Source organism: Panthera tigris, chromosome A3, assembly GCF_018350195.1.
Source record: "Panthera tigris isolate Pti1 chromosome A3, P.tigris_Pti1_mat1.1, whole genome shotgun sequence".
Classification (NCBI taxonomy): domain Eukaryota; kingdom Metazoa; phylum Chordata; class Mammalia; order Carnivora; family Felidae; genus Panthera; species Panthera tigris.
In genome coordinates this window covers 24,852,437-24,868,535 of record NC_056662.1, presented here as the reverse complement: position 1 = coordinate 24,868,535, position 16,099 = coordinate 24,852,437, and the positions used below count along the sequence as shown (strand labels likewise).

The following is a 16,099-nucleotide window of genomic DNA, read 5'->3' as shown; positions in this document are numbered from 1 at the left end:
CTTTAGGTGGCCACCATGTCCTTGAAGATCCAGACAAGCAATGTAACCAACAAGAATGACCCCAAGTCTATCAATTCTCGAGTCTTCATCGGAAACCTCAACACAGCTGTGGTGAAGAAGTCAGATGTAGAGACCATCTTCTCCAAGTATGGCCGTGTAGCCGGCTGTTCTGTGCACAAAGGTTATGCCTTTGTCCAGTATGCCAACGAGCGTCATGCCCGGGCAGCTGTGCTGGGAGAGAATGGGCGGGTGCTGGCCGGGCAGACCCTGGGTAAGCGTCTCTCTTTGGCCCTGCTCCTGGTATTCTCCTGAGCAGGTGCTGGCCTTCACTTTCCAGCTCTTAGACCTTTCTTTTTCCCTTACTCTACTACTTGCTACCCTACCCCTATCTGAAATGTTATAACTAAATAGTTGTAAATTATATTTAAGTTATAAATTAAGTATTTATAAAATATGCAGAGTTGAGTTTTAGAAGCTTCTCAAAAATGGTTCTGTCTTGTCTTTGCTTTCATAGTGACTCTTAATGACAAGCTTTATGATTCTGGTTAAAATGCAGATTCCTAAGGGAAACGGAACAGAGTGGACTAGCATAGCCTGTAACATTATGCTACAGATGTCTTAGGTTAGAACTCTTTTTTTTTTTTTTTTTTAAGTTTATTTATTTATTTTGAGAGAGCAAGTGAGCTCTCTAGAGGGGTAGAGAGAGATGGAGAGAGAGAATCCCAAGTAGGCTCCATGCTGTCAGTGCAGAGTCCGACACGGGGCTTGAACTCACGAACCATGAGCTCATGACCTGAGTCAAAATCAAGAGTCAGATGCTTAACCCGACTGAGCCACCCAGGTGTCCCCAGGTTGGAACTCTTTATGAGAGCCGGGAGGAGGGGCTAGGAGCACAAGGTGAAGTAGGTGCCTTTGGCCTTGGTGCTATGTATATATGATGTGGCCATGTGGTAGTCTACTGTGGAGTGTGTACAGTGCACCTACTTCTGTGTATATGTATGTTCAAAAAGGGATATTGATAGATGTATTCCTGAACGTGTGATATGTGGATGTAACTAAACATGTGGAGAATATGTGAACACATCTTTAGAATATATATATGTAAAGTGTATGTGTCAGAATATACTAAGTGTGTGTAAGAAGATATGCATATTTATTTGTCAGATATTGAGATCCTGTCATAGGCTAAGCATCATTCTAGGTAGAAAGATGTTTGGTAGGATATTTGCTTGAATGTGGCTCATTTGTAGATAGGCAGTTATGTATATGACATCGGAGCCAAGTCTCAGTGTACTTGAGAGTCTATATGTTATTTTTGTGTGTGACTTGATTACCTGGATATGTGAACACGTATGTGAAGATATGTATCTGAAGTACTTATTTACATCAGTGTGCTTGAGAATGCTTATATGTGTGATGTCCACAGCATGTGTGTGTGAGTGATATGTGTGTGAGCGTGCGTGCATCTGAATGTATACGAATTTGTAAATAGGCATATCTCTGTGATGTGTGGGTAGGAGTCTAATGTGTGAAGACCTCTGTTGGTTGTATTAGTTAGGAGAGTCCATTGTCCCTCACACATAGAAATTGCTGCTACTGTGCAGGAAGGTGTAAGTGTTTGGGTTCCCTGGTACCCTGCCAGCATCTGACTGTGCCTCCTTTCTCCACACAGATATCAACATGGCTGGAGAGCCCAAGCCCAACAGACCCAAGGGACTAAAGAGAGCAGCATCCGCCATATACAGGTGGGGCGCTCTGTCTCTTCTGTCTCTTTCCATCCGGGTGGGATTGGTCCCTCTTTCCACAGAGGGAGTGAACATTGGTTGGTGACAGTGTGCCGAGCCTAGAATTTGGGGAGGTGTTTGGAGATGAGGGCCTGCGGAGAGTGGGCTGAGTGGCTGTCCCTAAGCCCCGGCCCTCTCCCCTTTGTTTCCCCAGTGGCTACAGCTTTGACTATGATTACTACCGGGACGACTTCTACGACAGGTGAGCAGGGAAGGGGCGTGCCCAGGCATGAAAAAGCCAAGCTGGAAGGGTCCTGAGAGATTACTGGTGTAGCCCACTCAGTCCTCCATGTGGAAACTGGAGCCTAGAGGTGTGGACGGGCATCTGCCCAAGGCTGTTCCACAAGTTGGTGGCAGAGTTGGAACTAGGGTCTAGTTCTGCAGGTGCCCAGGTCAGAAGTTCCCCACCCCACACTGTCTCCCATTCTGACTGCCCTTCCTCCTCCTAATCCTGGGTTGGGACTCAGTGGGGCTAGACAGCAAGGGACATATAACCGTAGCAAATTGGATTATAGAAAAGGTTACTAGAGTAGGTGCAGGGAGTTTGAGCCCTCATGTTCCTGCTGTTTAGTCTCCTTACCTATTTGAGGTGCTCAGCCAGTTGGAAGGAGCCTCAAAAGCTCAATGAATACCTCTTGGCCTTTCATTTATAGCCAGGAGGCCAGCAGTCCTTTGGAGGTCTGAATTAGTTCCTGGTAGGCTATGTGGTCCATCCCTTCACCCTCAAGCCTTCCCATACCCCAGCCTTGAGCTGTGGGCTCCATTCTATGGCACTAGCCATATTCCCAAATGGAAATCATGATGGGGGCTGTTCCAAAATTCTCCCTTCCTTCGTCCTTCCCATCCTGCCTGCCTCAGTCTGTCCAGGAAGAACAGAACCTCTCTGAGCCTTGGTTTTCTCACCTCTGAATGGTTTCAGGAGACAGTGCGGTGTAGTGGAATGTGCCCTAGCCTGAGAGTCAGTCAGAAGACTGGGTGCTAATCTCAGCTCTGCCACTGAATGGATTGTGTGACTTTGGGCAAATCCCCTCCCAGTCTGTAAAATGGGCTTACACTAAGTAATCCCTCAGGGCTCTTCCAGCTCTGGGAGTCTGTGGTTAGTGATTCTGACCAAGGCCAGAGCCGCCCCCTCCCCTTAGGGGCAGAAATGCAGGGTCTGGGACTGGATCCATTCCCAGAGACTCTCCATCTCCAGCCATCCCCACCCCAGGGCAGGGGCTCCCTGAACAAAGGAATGCCAAGCCATGGGGCATTGCATTGTCTAGTGATGGCATGTTTCCTGGCTGTCACCAAAGTGATTCCATAGTGTACCCCCAGGGCTGTGTTTCCCTGAAGAAAGGTAATAGTAGCAGATGTGGTGGGAGATACCCCTACTCAGCCTATTGAACTTCTGACTGATGAGCAGGAAGAGAAACTCTCTCGGAGAGGGCTGGGTGATGACACTGGGGACAGCATAATCTGGGAGCCCAGGGATCTGATTGGTTGTCCAACCTTGATATTCTAATGGATCTCCTCCCCTCCATCTCTGGAGTAAGAGGGATGGTGTGATTAAGAGGGCCCAGAATGAGGACAGGTGTTTGGGACTCCAGCCTCATGCCTCTGAGGTCATAGTCTCCTGGTTTGAGAGTCTCAGTACCCTGGCCTTCACCTATCACACCTTTTAACATGTGTGCTTTTAACCAAGTTTTCTCATGCCCTGCTCTCACAATAGCCTTGGGGTGGGGTAGGGTGGGGGCCTGGCACAGAATTTGAGGTAGTCATCCTCATTAAGCAGATTTCGGGAGAACTGAAGCTCAGGCAGGCTTAGGGACTCTCTATTCCTACATCTTTTTGTTCCCAGCTGGAATTTTGCCTTGCTTTAGGGACATTTGCAAACTCTGACCAGAGGTTGGGGTGGCAGTTGACTGAGCAGAAGCAGAAGCCGGCAGGCCTGGGTGTTAGGGGGACCTGGGGAAGGCTCTTTTCTGGGGCTGGTCTCTGTTTGCTCCTTCCTTGAACCAGGGTTGAAACCATTACCACCTGCCACCTCACCTGCCCTCATCTGACCTGACTGGTAGGAAAGGTGGATGAAATGAGAGTCCCGGCAGCTTTTAAGGTGCCAGAAGCCCATCCTCTTCACTCCCAGGGCTTGTTGGGAGCAGGCGGAGGTGTGTAGTACAGGCTACCCAGCCCTTCACCAGCACGTGCTTGTCTAGAGTCGCAGTGCCTTCTGGTGGCCACAGGCCATGCTGCAGCCTCTGGCCCATTTGCCCCTACAGGCTCTTCGACTATCGGGGCCGCCTGTCACCTGTGCCAGTGCCCAGGGCAGTCCCTGTGAAGCGACCCCGGGTCACAGTCCCCTTGGTCCGGCGTGTCAAAACCACCATACCTGTCAAGCTCTTTGCCCGCTCCACAGCCATTACCACCAGCTCAGCCAAGATCAAGTGTGAGTGACTGTATCTTCTTCCTAGATCTTTTTTGTTTTTCCTCATTAGCAAAATAATAGAATCATATATTTTTACATTGGAAAATAGATGAAGGAACAAATCTCCCACAGTTCTGCAGCTCTAGCACAACCAAGTGAGTATTCTTACTGCATTTGTAAGAGGAAAAGCCTGACCTATGAGGAGGAGGGGCTTGGGTTGGGCACAGAAATGTCCAGTGCTGTGACATGGAGCCCAGTGAGGAGAAGGTGTCCTCTTTCCTATAATAAGGACAAGTTTGCACAGGCCCACTGCTGGTGTGCACATTCATTCTGGTGTACACATGTTGCAGCCAGGCACCCAGGAAATCTGATGGTAAAACACCCACATCCATCCATACACCTTGAAATCTGGGCACCACCCTATTTAACATAAGGAAGAACACATGATTGCTCAGGTGCATGCCACATCTGCATTCTCCTCCATCTCCAGTCCCTTTCATTGTTCAGAGGTCATGGGAAGAGATCCAGGTGCAGAAGGGTGGACTGGTTATTATAGGCATGGTCTCAAAAGTCTCAGGGAGAAGCCACGGGCAGTTCCAGCCTTTTTGCTGGCAAAAGAACCATGGATGAAGACAGTTCCTGCCACTGGCCTGCCTTCCTGGTTGACAGAATGGGACTAGGGAGGATCTTAGGTTAGTGTCAAGCTCCCAGCCCCTGGGTGACAATGTATACTCCCTGTGCTCCCAGTAAAGAGCAGTGAACTGCAGACCATCAAGACAGAGCTGACGCAGATCAAGTCCAACATCGATGCTCTGCTGGGCCGCTTGGAGCAGATTGCCGAGGAGCAGAAGGCCAACCCAGGTCAGCTTCCATGGGTCCTTGCCCAGCTCGGGGACCAGGGGCACAGGGCAGAGTGCGGGGAGGTCAGCGCACAGGGCAGAGAAGGGCTGTGGCCTCCAAAGCCACATGGATCCACCATGCCGAGGCCTAGCTGCTGCTAAGATCCTGCCTTGGGCAGCTGCCCCAGGCTGAGTTCTGTTCCCCTCTTCCCACCCCTTTCCCCTCAAGATGGCAAGAAGAAGGGTGACAGCGGAAGTGGCAGTGCCAGTGGCAGTGGTGGGGGCAGTAGTGGTGGCAGCAGCCGGCCACCAGCCCCCCAAGAGGACACGGCTTCTGAGGCAGGCACGCCCCAGGGAGAAGCACAGGCTCGAGACGACGGCGATGAGGAGGGGCTGCTGACACACAGCGAGGAAGAGCTGGTGAGGGCACAGCTTGGGAGGGGTGCATAGGAGGGGAGCAGGGGAAGGGGGAACCCTCTGAGCTGCTGAGTGTCCCTGTTGAGCTCCCTCCTTCCTCTTCCTGGGAAGGGGGATACCTATTTCAGTTGCCAGTCAGAAGTCCCACTGAGGACCAGGGTAGACCTCTCTTGAGTCAGGGCCCATTCTAGACTTGGTTTCCATACAGGTTGGACAAGGGAAGAGTCAGGGGCTTCAGGGAGCACAGTCTGCAGAGTTTCAGGGGGCAGGACTAGGATTGCCTGGGGAAACCTCAGGAAGGTTGGGTATCCACTTTACCTGAGGATTTTCTAAAAGCTATTCCTGCCTAAGCATAAAACAGATTGTCTCATGAGAGGCATGGAGGGAGTTCTTTGTTATTGGAACCCTTCAGAGTGAGGCCGGGAAGTCATTGGCAAGGAGCTTATGTCAAGTAGGAAGGTAGACCAGACTCTGTGAGTATGTATGATAACTGTTGTGTGCCTACTACTTGTTTACCTAATAGACACTCACTGAGCACCAGGCCCTGTAGTTTCTAACTTTATTTAACCTTAACAACAGCGTCACACTGTGCAAAGTTACTACTCTTCCCATGTTTTACCCAGTGAAGAAACTGAGGCTCTGAGGAGTAGAGTAACTTGCTCAGGGCCTTATAATTAATAGGGGATGAGCCAGAATTAGAGCCCTGACTTCTTCACCAGGTCTGGAACTTTCTCCTTTTCATCAGTGCTGGATTCTGGCATGAGGACAGATGGGCTCATGGCCACTGTAGTTAAGAGATCCTCCTCCTTATGTCCCTAGCTTGTCTCTCCTTTTTTGGACCCATTTACTCTCTTAGGCATAGTAGTCTCCATAAAGGCCCTAACAAAGGCTTAGCTGTCCCAAGGATAGGGAGCTCACCCGTCCACCAGGCTTTCAACCTGCTACAGTCTAAGAAGGTCTTTCTACGTAGAAATGTGCTCCCCTGCCACACCTAGAACGCCCTTGACTGGTCCTGTCTCTCTTCTGGGGGACGGGCTCAGACCATCCTGTCAGGATCCCAAACCAGCTGTGTTGAAACTGGTCCCATAACCATCCCTCTTTCGGAGTTTGGTCTCCAGAAGTGCAGTGGGCCCCAGGACATGGCTCAGAGTTGGTAGTGAGTGATGTATGGTCTCTTGTTGCCTCCTCCCTATCAGGAGCACAGCCAGGACACAGACGCGGAGGATGGGGCCTTGCAGTAAGCAGGTATGGGGCTCCTGGTGGACAGGGGGTGAAGAGAAGTGGCAGGCATGCCATGAAGCAGACCTGGCAGGGTCTTGCTATGCCCAGCAAGGACGGCCCCTCCATCCTGTCAGCCATTTGACCATGCTCCTTTGTAGCAGGAACTTGCTAGGCTGTGGGAGCAGGAGCCATGGATGGGCCAGGCAGGCCAGCCCTGCACAGGTTCCCTCAGTGCACTCTGAGGCATGTTGTCCAGCTCCACCCTTCAGAAGTTCAGAGTCTGGTGGAGGAAGACACAAACCATGTCCACCCAGTGTGAGCAGGATGATGGGCTGTAGAGGCAGGGTGTCCATAGGGGTGTGGTGGAAGAGTTGATACTTAGCTGAGCCTATTCAGGACTGAGGGAGAGGTATCTGAGGGAACAGCTTTAGTAAAATACAGGGTTCTGATGGTCCTTGGTATGTGGGAGATGGTCAGGAGTCTCCTGTGGCCATAGTCCTCCTAGCTCTGCATGGTAAGGCAGAGGGAGCAGTTCATCATCAAAGTGATGTTTGTGCCAGGCTTAGGGGCTAGGACTTAACCCTGCAAGGTTGTGATTGTATCAGTGTAACACATGGGAACTGAGGCACTGAAAGGGGCAGGGAGGTAGCATATATCTCACTAGATCCCAAGGTGGTAATCGGTGGAGCCTAGGTTTGAATCCAGTGGTGTATGGCGTCCCAGCCTACTCTCTGGCCAGTGCTTGCCCCCCTGCTCTGCCCCATTTCTTTGGGGGTCGTGTTCAGGTTAAGACAGGCTTGGGTGGAGGAAATCCTTGACCTCAGAGGTGTCTTTACACCTGACACGTTCATTTTGTGAGGTGCTCCACCAGCAAGAGCTTCCCAGACAGTTTAGGAAATTGTATATATGGAATCCATCCTCTTGGAGCTTCATGGTTGGTTTTACCAAGGTAGCTAAGTTTTACCTTGTGAAGCCAGTTCTCAGATGAGGTGCAGGGCTCAGGTGAGGAAATGGAGGCTCAGGGAGGGGGAGAGACTCACCCAAGATTGTATGGCCAGAAAATTAGGAGGCGAGAGCCAGAGCACAGGCACATCTCTGTCCGCAAACAGTAAACACCGTTCTGCCCTTTTGTCTTCCCAGCCCTAGTAATCATGGGTCCCAGGGGGCTCTTCCTGCCAGCCTCAGTCTCTCCTTTGTCTCTCTCTCTCTCAGCCTGACAGGAGCAACGGCCAGCGGCAGGAGAAGGGCATGCACTGTATCAGGCCTCATGTTGGGCACCCACCCCTGGATACCACCCCCAGCGGGTCCCAGGAGAGCTGGCAGCAGGCACCTCCTCCCCCACACGTCCCAGCCACTGCCACATCCTCTGCAGGTGCAGTTATCGGCCTCCCCTCCCCACGCACCCTCCCTGTTGGCACCACCCAGGCCAGAGGACAGAGGTTTCCCTACACTCTACCTCCCCTCCCAGGACACTCCCAGGCTTGGGGTTTTTCTATAGGTTTGGAGAGGGGAGGGTCACGGGAGGGTACCCTGACAATAAAGAGATTGGATCCCAACTTGCTCTGAGATGGGATGGTTTGTATTTATTTTCTTAAGGTATCCTAGTCCTCCTGCCCAGCCAGAGTCTGGTCTAGTCTGCTTCATGCCAAGAGTCTAGTCTGGTTTGCTTTACCCTGTTCTTTTTCCTCTTTCACTTCTCCTGGTTAGGGAGCATTGTCTCGGGTGCATACTGCTGGGCTGTCTAGGCCTTAGTTTCCACAGCTAAAATGGGAATAGAAATGGCTAGTAGGGTTCTTGGGGGAGGGTCAGATGTCCCAGTGCCGAAGAGAATACTTTGGTGGCTGAAGTGCCAAGCAGTTATGAGCTACTTGGTTAGGCAGTGGTAGGTTCAGGTCTTAGCTTCTCATTTAGTCTGGTCTTTCCCAGCTTTAAGATGATTCTGGAAACTGCCTCGTCCTCTCTTCTCTGTCCTAGTTTAGGATGCTATGTTTTTTCACTTGGGCTCTGTCCTCTCACCAGCTTCCCAGTCTCTGGCTTCTCCCTGCCCCATTTCCCACTAGCCACTATGGTGCTTTTTCTGAGTCATGTCCCTTCCCTGTAAAACCCTTATCTGACAGCTCACCGATGGGACAAAACTCCCAACTCCTGTACATGATCCTGTATACTTTGGCCTCTCCTGTCTTTTGTCACCTGCCCCACACAAAACAAGTCCTTCCCTCTCATAGGCAGCAAGACGTAGAGCCTCACTCCCATTAACCTCAAGCAGTAGGAAGTTGGCATCAGGATACCTGTGGCTTCCCTGTACCTATTCTGGGCTTCCTGTCTAGATGTTTGCTTTGTTCTCTGACAACTGACAATGTTCCTTCAAATTTCCACTTCTGTCCTAATTTTACTCCACAAGTTGACGAATTTCCCTGCGTTCAAATTCCTAGGAGAGGATCACCTGCCACAGCGGATCTTTTTGATTCACTCATAGGTTATATAAGTACCCTCCCCAGTCCTGTGAACCTGGTGACAAAGGTGTGGTCAGTTAGTCTGGTCTCTCTGGTGTGGGGCTTTGGTGGGCAGACACCCAGAAGCGTGCTTTGCTCCTGGTCTGGCACGTACTCTTGCTCCTTTCTCCATCTGAGAGATACCCACTCATTATTAAGCTGCTGTTCCAGTGTCAGGCACCTCTGAGAAGTCTTTCTTCTCAGCTTACTGCTCTTCAAAAATTGTTCATTCTCTCTTCTAGACAAACTTTCCCAACACCGAGAATTCGGTCCCATCATCAGAAAGGGGTTTGGGCTCTCCAGTCGTCTTTACATGTTCCTCAGAGTGTCAGGCCTGCTGGAATTCTTATTGAAAATCCCATTTCAGACCAACTGTTCTACAGCAGTCTCCATCAAACTTTCCCCAGACTTTGGCCCCAGGTTTTGGTGGAGGCTAGAGGCTGGGCTCGAGACAGTGCTCAAGCTAGGCCACCCTGGGTGTGGAATCACCCAGGGAAGTTTTTGTTGTCTCGTGTCTCCCTCCCTGGGCAGCCCCTCCTGCCTGTCATTGGCCGGCTAGCAGTCTGAAGCCTGAGTGTGGCTCTGCATTCCCAAGCTGTGCAGGGGGCTGATTAACCCGCCCTTGAGGCAGCCCAAGTTCTGGACCCACAGCTGAGCCAAATGCCCCCATCCTCGCTTAGCCATTGCCTCATAATGTGATGTGGAGCAAAGTTTCTGCCTTTTTGGAGCTTTAGCTCCACAAGTGGGCTCACAGTCCCCATAGGTGTGCCTGTCAGGGACCCTGGGCAGCAGGGGGAGAGAGGGTAGAGGCTGAGGCCTTAGTGGACTTAACACTGAGGGCTGGCACCGTGTTCCTGAGTCTCCAGAGCCTAGTGCTCTGTGCCCATTGCATTGTAATAACATTTTCGGATTCTATGCGGCCATACTCAATAGTGACTGAGGCACTCACTTTTCAGGTTTGGGGTCAGGTAGAATAGGAGGGGCTGTGAGCTTCTGTAGTATGCTAGGCAGAAGAGCAGGGAAAATCCCTTCCAGGGCAGGAAATGTCTGCCCTACGCAGAGGCCCTGCCTAATCACCCTAGCACCAGGACGTCTTGGACAGATGGAGATCCCCATCCTGGCATTCCACAAAAGGCCCTAAACTACTTAGCCCCTGGCAAGATTTGAGTGGGAAATTCACATCCACAAAACCCTGCTGCATACATCTGCCCAGTCCTCTCATTCCGTTGCTCATCGGTTTTCATTTATCTGTTCAACCTCTGAAAACCAAAAGGAGATGATGAAGAAATAGGATACCAGATTCTACCCAAAGGGCTATGATTCCATAGATATTTTGAAGATCTGAAGCCTCATTTGTGATCCTGGCAGCTGTTGAAGGAATTATCACAACCAGTGGTTTTACTGGCTTTCCTCCCTGTACTGCTGCCAATAAAGTTTGTGATGTAGGGCGAGTCTTATTCCTTGCTAGGTCTTCCGTTTCCTCATCTGTGCAAGGAGTTGGCCTAGATCAGGGATAGTAAATGGGCCTCTTATCATCAGTTAACTTGTATAACAAGCCCAAAATGTAGTGCCTTTAATAAACATTTATTACCTTCTGATTCAGTGGCTTGGAAATTTGGGCTGCACTCAGCTGGGCAGTTCTCCTTATCTCATCTAGGCTATGATATGGCTGAAGTGAGCTGGCAGATTGGCTGGGGGGCCGTGGGTCCCAGATAATCTCACCCACTTGTTAAGGAGTTGGCTGGGTAGCAGGGCAAATGGGCCACATGTACCCAGAATCTAGCAGGCAGACCAGGTAAGCTCCAGTGTACAAGTGCTCTTCCAAGTTCTTGCCCGTGGCATGTTTGCGAGGTTCTTTTGGTCAAAGCAAGTCACATGGCTAAGTCCAAACTCTTAATTTGAGGAGTCTCAAAATATGGCCCAATTTTGTTTTTAATCTCTCTCAGTCCTCGTTTCATGTGCTGACTCAGAATGTTTTTAGTAGCAGCTGCTGGAATGCTTTTTGAGGATTTGGAGCAGTTTTTAGATAGCTAGGAAATAGTAACATGATTTGGGTTTTTTGTTTTCTTTTGTTTTTTGCTTTTTTTAATGGATGAGGAGTTGAAATGAGAGTACGTGAGTGTCCATTCAGTATTAGCCAGGCCTGGCCAGGTCATCTCTAATCCTATCAGGACATTATACACTCTACAGTGGACCATCTGACAAGACCACAGAAATACGGAGTGTAAAGCTGGGCAAGATTCTGATCTAGCTTTCCTGGGTTTGAATTCCAGTTCGACCATTGATTAACTTTGGGCAAATAAAAATCCCTATAGCCATGGCCACATTCTTTATAATAAGATTATTCTATAATAACAGTAAATAAAACTTGTGAATATGTGCTGTGTAAAAGGCACATTTTACATTTATTTAATCTCTATAACCACCTTTTAGGTGGATGTAATATGAACTTTGTTACAAGTTGTAGAAACTGGACTCAAATGTGCTTAAGCAGGGGGAAGTTTACTGTTTCACCAATTTAAAGTTCCAGATACAGTTATGCAGACCCAGTGGATGCAGGGCTTCAAGAGTTGTCATCAGGAATGTATTTCTTTATTCTTCAGCTTGGTCTCCTCTCTTAGCATTGTTCTCAGACAGGTTCTAAGTGGTGGCAGAGCATGGCCACAGGGCCTATGAGTGTGGACAGGGAAAGGGAAGAATCCCCAAAAGGAAAATAGGAGTTCTGCTGCTAGAAGAAGGGAAGTTTGGCATGACAAAAATAACAGGTCTTCATTGTGCAGTTATGTCCATCTTACAGATTTTATAGATGCGGAGGTTCTAAAACTTAGTCCCATTGACAGCTGGTATTTCTGTCCTCTCCCCTTTATCTGGACTCTAATCAGTAGGATACAGTGATGGTGATGCTAGGCCAGTCTCACAGTTGTGTTAAGAACTAGTAGTTTCTACTTCTGTGTCTTGAGACCCAGCCACCATGCTGTGAAGCCCAGGCCACATGGAGAAACCTGACATGACAGCCCTAAGTTCCAGCTGATAACCAGTATCAGCTGTCAGACATGAATGAGGAAGCCTTCAGGATGACTCTAGCCCAGCCACTGACTGAGAACCAAGACAGAACTGCCTAGCTGAGGCCTGTCAAAGTCCAGCACCATGAAGGATAATAATCAGTGATCATCATTTTAAGCTAAGTTTTAGAGTGATTTGTTATATATCAGTAGATAATCTGAACACAGACTGAGGCTCAAAAGGTTAAGTAGTTTGCTCTACTTTAGGGGGACTGGGCTAAGAGTATAGACTTTGTGTAACTGAGTTCCAGTGCAGGTTATTTGCTGTATACCTTAGACAAGTCAGTTAACCTCTCTGAGCCTCATCTTCCTCATCTGAAAAGTGGAAAAGAGCACACTGTTATTATGACAATACCTAATGAGTTCACTTATCACCTAATCCAGATTTAGGTGATTTTTTTCTTAAAAAAATAACAGACCATAAGTTTCTTCTCTCTTATTTTTATATTCACCCTTTCCCAAAGTGTATTTCAGTATGTATGTAATATTTAATTTCTAGTTAAATATTAGATGTAAAGTTAAACATTAAATAGAATATTATAAAAAGGAGACAAAGGAAGATAATAACAAGAAGGCTTTTCCCCCTACATCTAAGAGTTACTGCAGTCAGGAGCAGTGTGTCCATCTGGTCACTAAGCCTGTGGGGCAAGCCCAGCTGGCCCTCCTGCATGTATGGATGGATGGACACGATACCTGCTTCCTCTGACTGGTGAGTGGACCCCTGGTGCACACATACCCCTCCCTGAATCCTTGCCTCAGTCTACCTCCTGAGGGAGCCAAGATGATCAGGGTCTCCTCATACAAAGGTGCAGCGGCCAGGGCTTATTTGGGCAAGTACATGGGTTTGGCTTTTCCAGGTGCACAGAACACAGGGTCACCCAGTCCCACTTTCTGACATGGACCCCATTTCTTGTCCACATCCTAGCACCTTCTAACAATAAGCCCCCTTTTACCTCTAAAACCTACCTGCCGTTTCTCCTCTACCCCCTGCCCACCCCAGTGTTCAGTTCCATGACCACACAGGGAGCTGTGTGGAATAAGGCCAGAGACTGTCTCATTCATTCTTGCCCATAAGGGCTTTAAAGAGAGTTTTAAAATCGGATGTGTAGCTTAGTCAAATAACTATGGAGCATATGCAAACAATTCAACCCAGCATCTACCTTTGTGGTTTTTTTTTTTTTTTAACTTTATTAAAAAAATTTTTTTTTGATTGTTTATTTTTGAGAGAGCATGAGCAGGGGAGGAGCAGAGAGAGGGAGACACAGAATCTGACGCAGGCTCCAGGCTCTGAGCTGTCGGCACAGAGCCAAACACAGGGATTAACTCACAAACTGTGAGCCAAGGTCACTTAACTGAACCACCCGGGCGCCCCTATTTATTTTTTTAAGTAATCTCCACACCCAACGTGGGTCTTGAAGCTATGGCTCTGAGATTAAGTCACTGAGCCAGCCAGGAGCCCCTACCTTTGTGTTCTTAATTATACGTCGCTTATCCCCCACTGCCCCCCCCCCCCCCCGCAGCATTGGACTTTAGAAAGGGATATAACATATATATGTATATATGTTTGCATTTCTGGGGTGCTCTAGTTCTTGAACATGGATCATATTATTTAACTCTCAGAATAATCCCTTAGAGCTGGAGATACTCCTCTCATGTTACAGGTTTGGGAAATCATGAACTTTGGTTGAATAGTTTGCCAAATAACATGTCCCCTGGGAAGAGGGGAAGGCAGGATGCACACCTGGGCAGTCCTTTCCCACATGCCCTGTCACAACCTGACTCTGAAATTTCTTTCCTGATTCTTGTGATGGCACGCTCTCCTGGCTTTCTCCTTCTCCTTTGTACTCTGCTCCTTCTTCTTCTTATGCATACCTCTCTACCCTTTTTTTCTATACAGCTTCCTGGCTAACCAAACCAATGGCTTCAGACTCCACAGTAATGCCTCCCTATCTCCATCTCTAACTCAGTGCTCCCCAAGAGCACCACAGTCCAGGCCTGCCCTGCCCCGCTACGAGTCTTTTTCTTCAGGCGTCCACATCTTGGGGAATGGCACCACTGTCCACCTGTTACCCATGTCAGCATTTTCTCTCTAGTCATCAAGTCATGTTAATTTTTCCTTGGTATGTCTTGGCTCTAACCTGTCTCCATCCCATTGCCTTAGGTTAGGCCCTTCTTTCTCTCTTACTTGGACTTTGTAAAAGTCACCTCTGAACTAGTCTCCCTGATGCTTGCCTCCCACGTCTGTCTTCTTTAGCACCATCATTTAGTTATTCACTACCCAGTGGGTAGACTCCAGACCCCTTTCCTTTCTTTCTAATTCAAGGTCTTCTATCTCCCAATCTGACCCCTGTTGTCAAGCACATAGAACTAACTGTGGAAGGAACTATCTGGGTTCTGTGTCTTTACAGCTCCAGCTGCTTTTACCTGGGATGTTCTGTCTTCATCTGGTTCATTATCTGGCCTTCCTGGCCTGAGTTAGTCACCTTCCTGGCCTGAGTTAGCTGTGGCCGTCCCTACTTCTGTCACCCCTCTTACCAGACTATATTTACAGCTGGTTATTATTATTAGCACACCTATTATTGTCACGAAACTATAAGCTCCTGGAGGGCCGGGGACTGCCTTTTGCTGCAGGCATTCAGGTAACACTATTGAACATATGACATTGTTGCAGAGAGGCAGTGTTGCAGAGGCCGGGCACAGGCTCTGGAGCTTGAATGCCTGGGACTACAACCTCTTGGGCAAGTTGCTTATCCTTTCTGAGTCTCTGTTCCTCATCTATAAAATGGGAAGAATAGTATATCTTCCTCAAAGAGTCGCTGTGCTGATTAAGAAAGCACTAGAACAGGAACTGGCACAAAGTTGGGACTTGGTAGTGCTAGCCACTTACATAACAGATTATTTAAGAATATTTAGGAATAGCTTAGAGTTATTTAAGAATATTCGATTAATAAATTAAAAGAACAGAGGGGTGCCTGGCTGGCTCAGTCAGTAGAGCATGTGAATCAAAATCTCAGGGTCATGAGTTTAAGCCCCATGTTGAGCGTGGAGCCTACTTTAAAAAAAAAAAAAAACAAATATCCATCATACTTAGCCTTTACAACAGTTGGTCTTCCAGTGTTGTATTAATAAAACAGGAGCCAAGCTTAAATCAAGGGGCAGTGCTCAGAACATTTTGGTAATATTTTGTTGTCAGGGAAGGTTTGAAAGGACAGGAGCCATGACAGACACAGGGGACCCAGTAGGAGTTTGGTCCTTTCTTCTCAAAAGCACCATCAATGTGACAAAGCTCCAAGGACTATGCCTCTGTTGCACAATGTTGGGAGAGTTTGATGCACCTGTGGCCAAAGGTTTATCAGGATCACCGTGAGACAGGCAACCATCCTGAGAGCGTCTATAATAGCCCAATAAACCCACCGTCACCATAAAAATAGAAGCAATACCCACAGTTCTCAGGATTTGTACACTTGGCTACCCTAAAGTCTGCCCATTGACTGTAGAAATTCAGTCTAAGAAGTATTCAACAGAAGGAAAATAGTTCCAGGTGTCAGACAGGGTTAAGCACTTGGCATATACTGTCTCACCATCTTTGAGGTAGGCATTTTCATACTTTATAGATGAGAATACAGAATATAATCAATGGCAGAGGACTGTCACTCCAGATTGGTCAGAGCTCATACTCCTAGTATTACCAAGAATTAACAAACACGCATCATCTGAGCACTAATTTAATAAACTATGGTAGAACATGGAAAACTCTTTGCAGCTTTAAAAAATTATGAAAACTGTACTAACTTGGAAAACTGTTCTTGGTACTAAAAGGTTCTATGTTGGTAGGATTATGGGGATTAAGTTTTTAATTATAAACCCATCTTTTCAATTA

At 48.2% G+C, this 16,099-nt stretch overlaps 1 protein-coding gene across 9 annotated transcripts in view; it reads left to right on the top strand.

Moving 5' to 3' along the window:
- The window catches only part of RALY (RALY heterogeneous nuclear ribonucleoprotein), an 84,971-nt gene extending 76,725 nt beyond the window's left edge, over positions 1-8,246 (top strand). For 6 of the 9 annotated variants that reach the window (XM_042980583.1, XM_042980584.1, XM_042980580.1 and 3 more), the window contains 7 exons: positions 7-271; positions 1,673-1,745; positions 1,939-1,986; positions 4,043-4,209; positions 4,936-5,049; positions 5,257-5,447; positions 7,878-8,246. In XM_042980583.1, the coding sequence (XP_042836517.1) occupies positions 16-271; positions 1,673-1,745; positions 1,939-1,986; positions 4,043-4,209; positions 4,936-5,049; positions 5,257-5,447; positions 7,878-8,231 (1,203 nt within the window). In that variant the 5' untranslated portion in view covers positions 7-15 and the 3' untranslated portion in view covers positions 8,232-8,246. Of the gene's footprint in view, positions 1-6; positions 272-1,672; positions 1,746-1,938; positions 1,987-4,042; positions 4,210-4,935; positions 5,050-5,256; positions 5,448-6,640; positions 6,690-7,877 lie in introns of all 9 variants that reach the window. The other 3 variants (XM_042980587.1, XM_042980588.1, XM_042980586.1) reach the window with 3 other exon arrangements.
- The last annotated feature ends 7,853 nt before the right edge of the window (positions 8,247-16,099 follow it).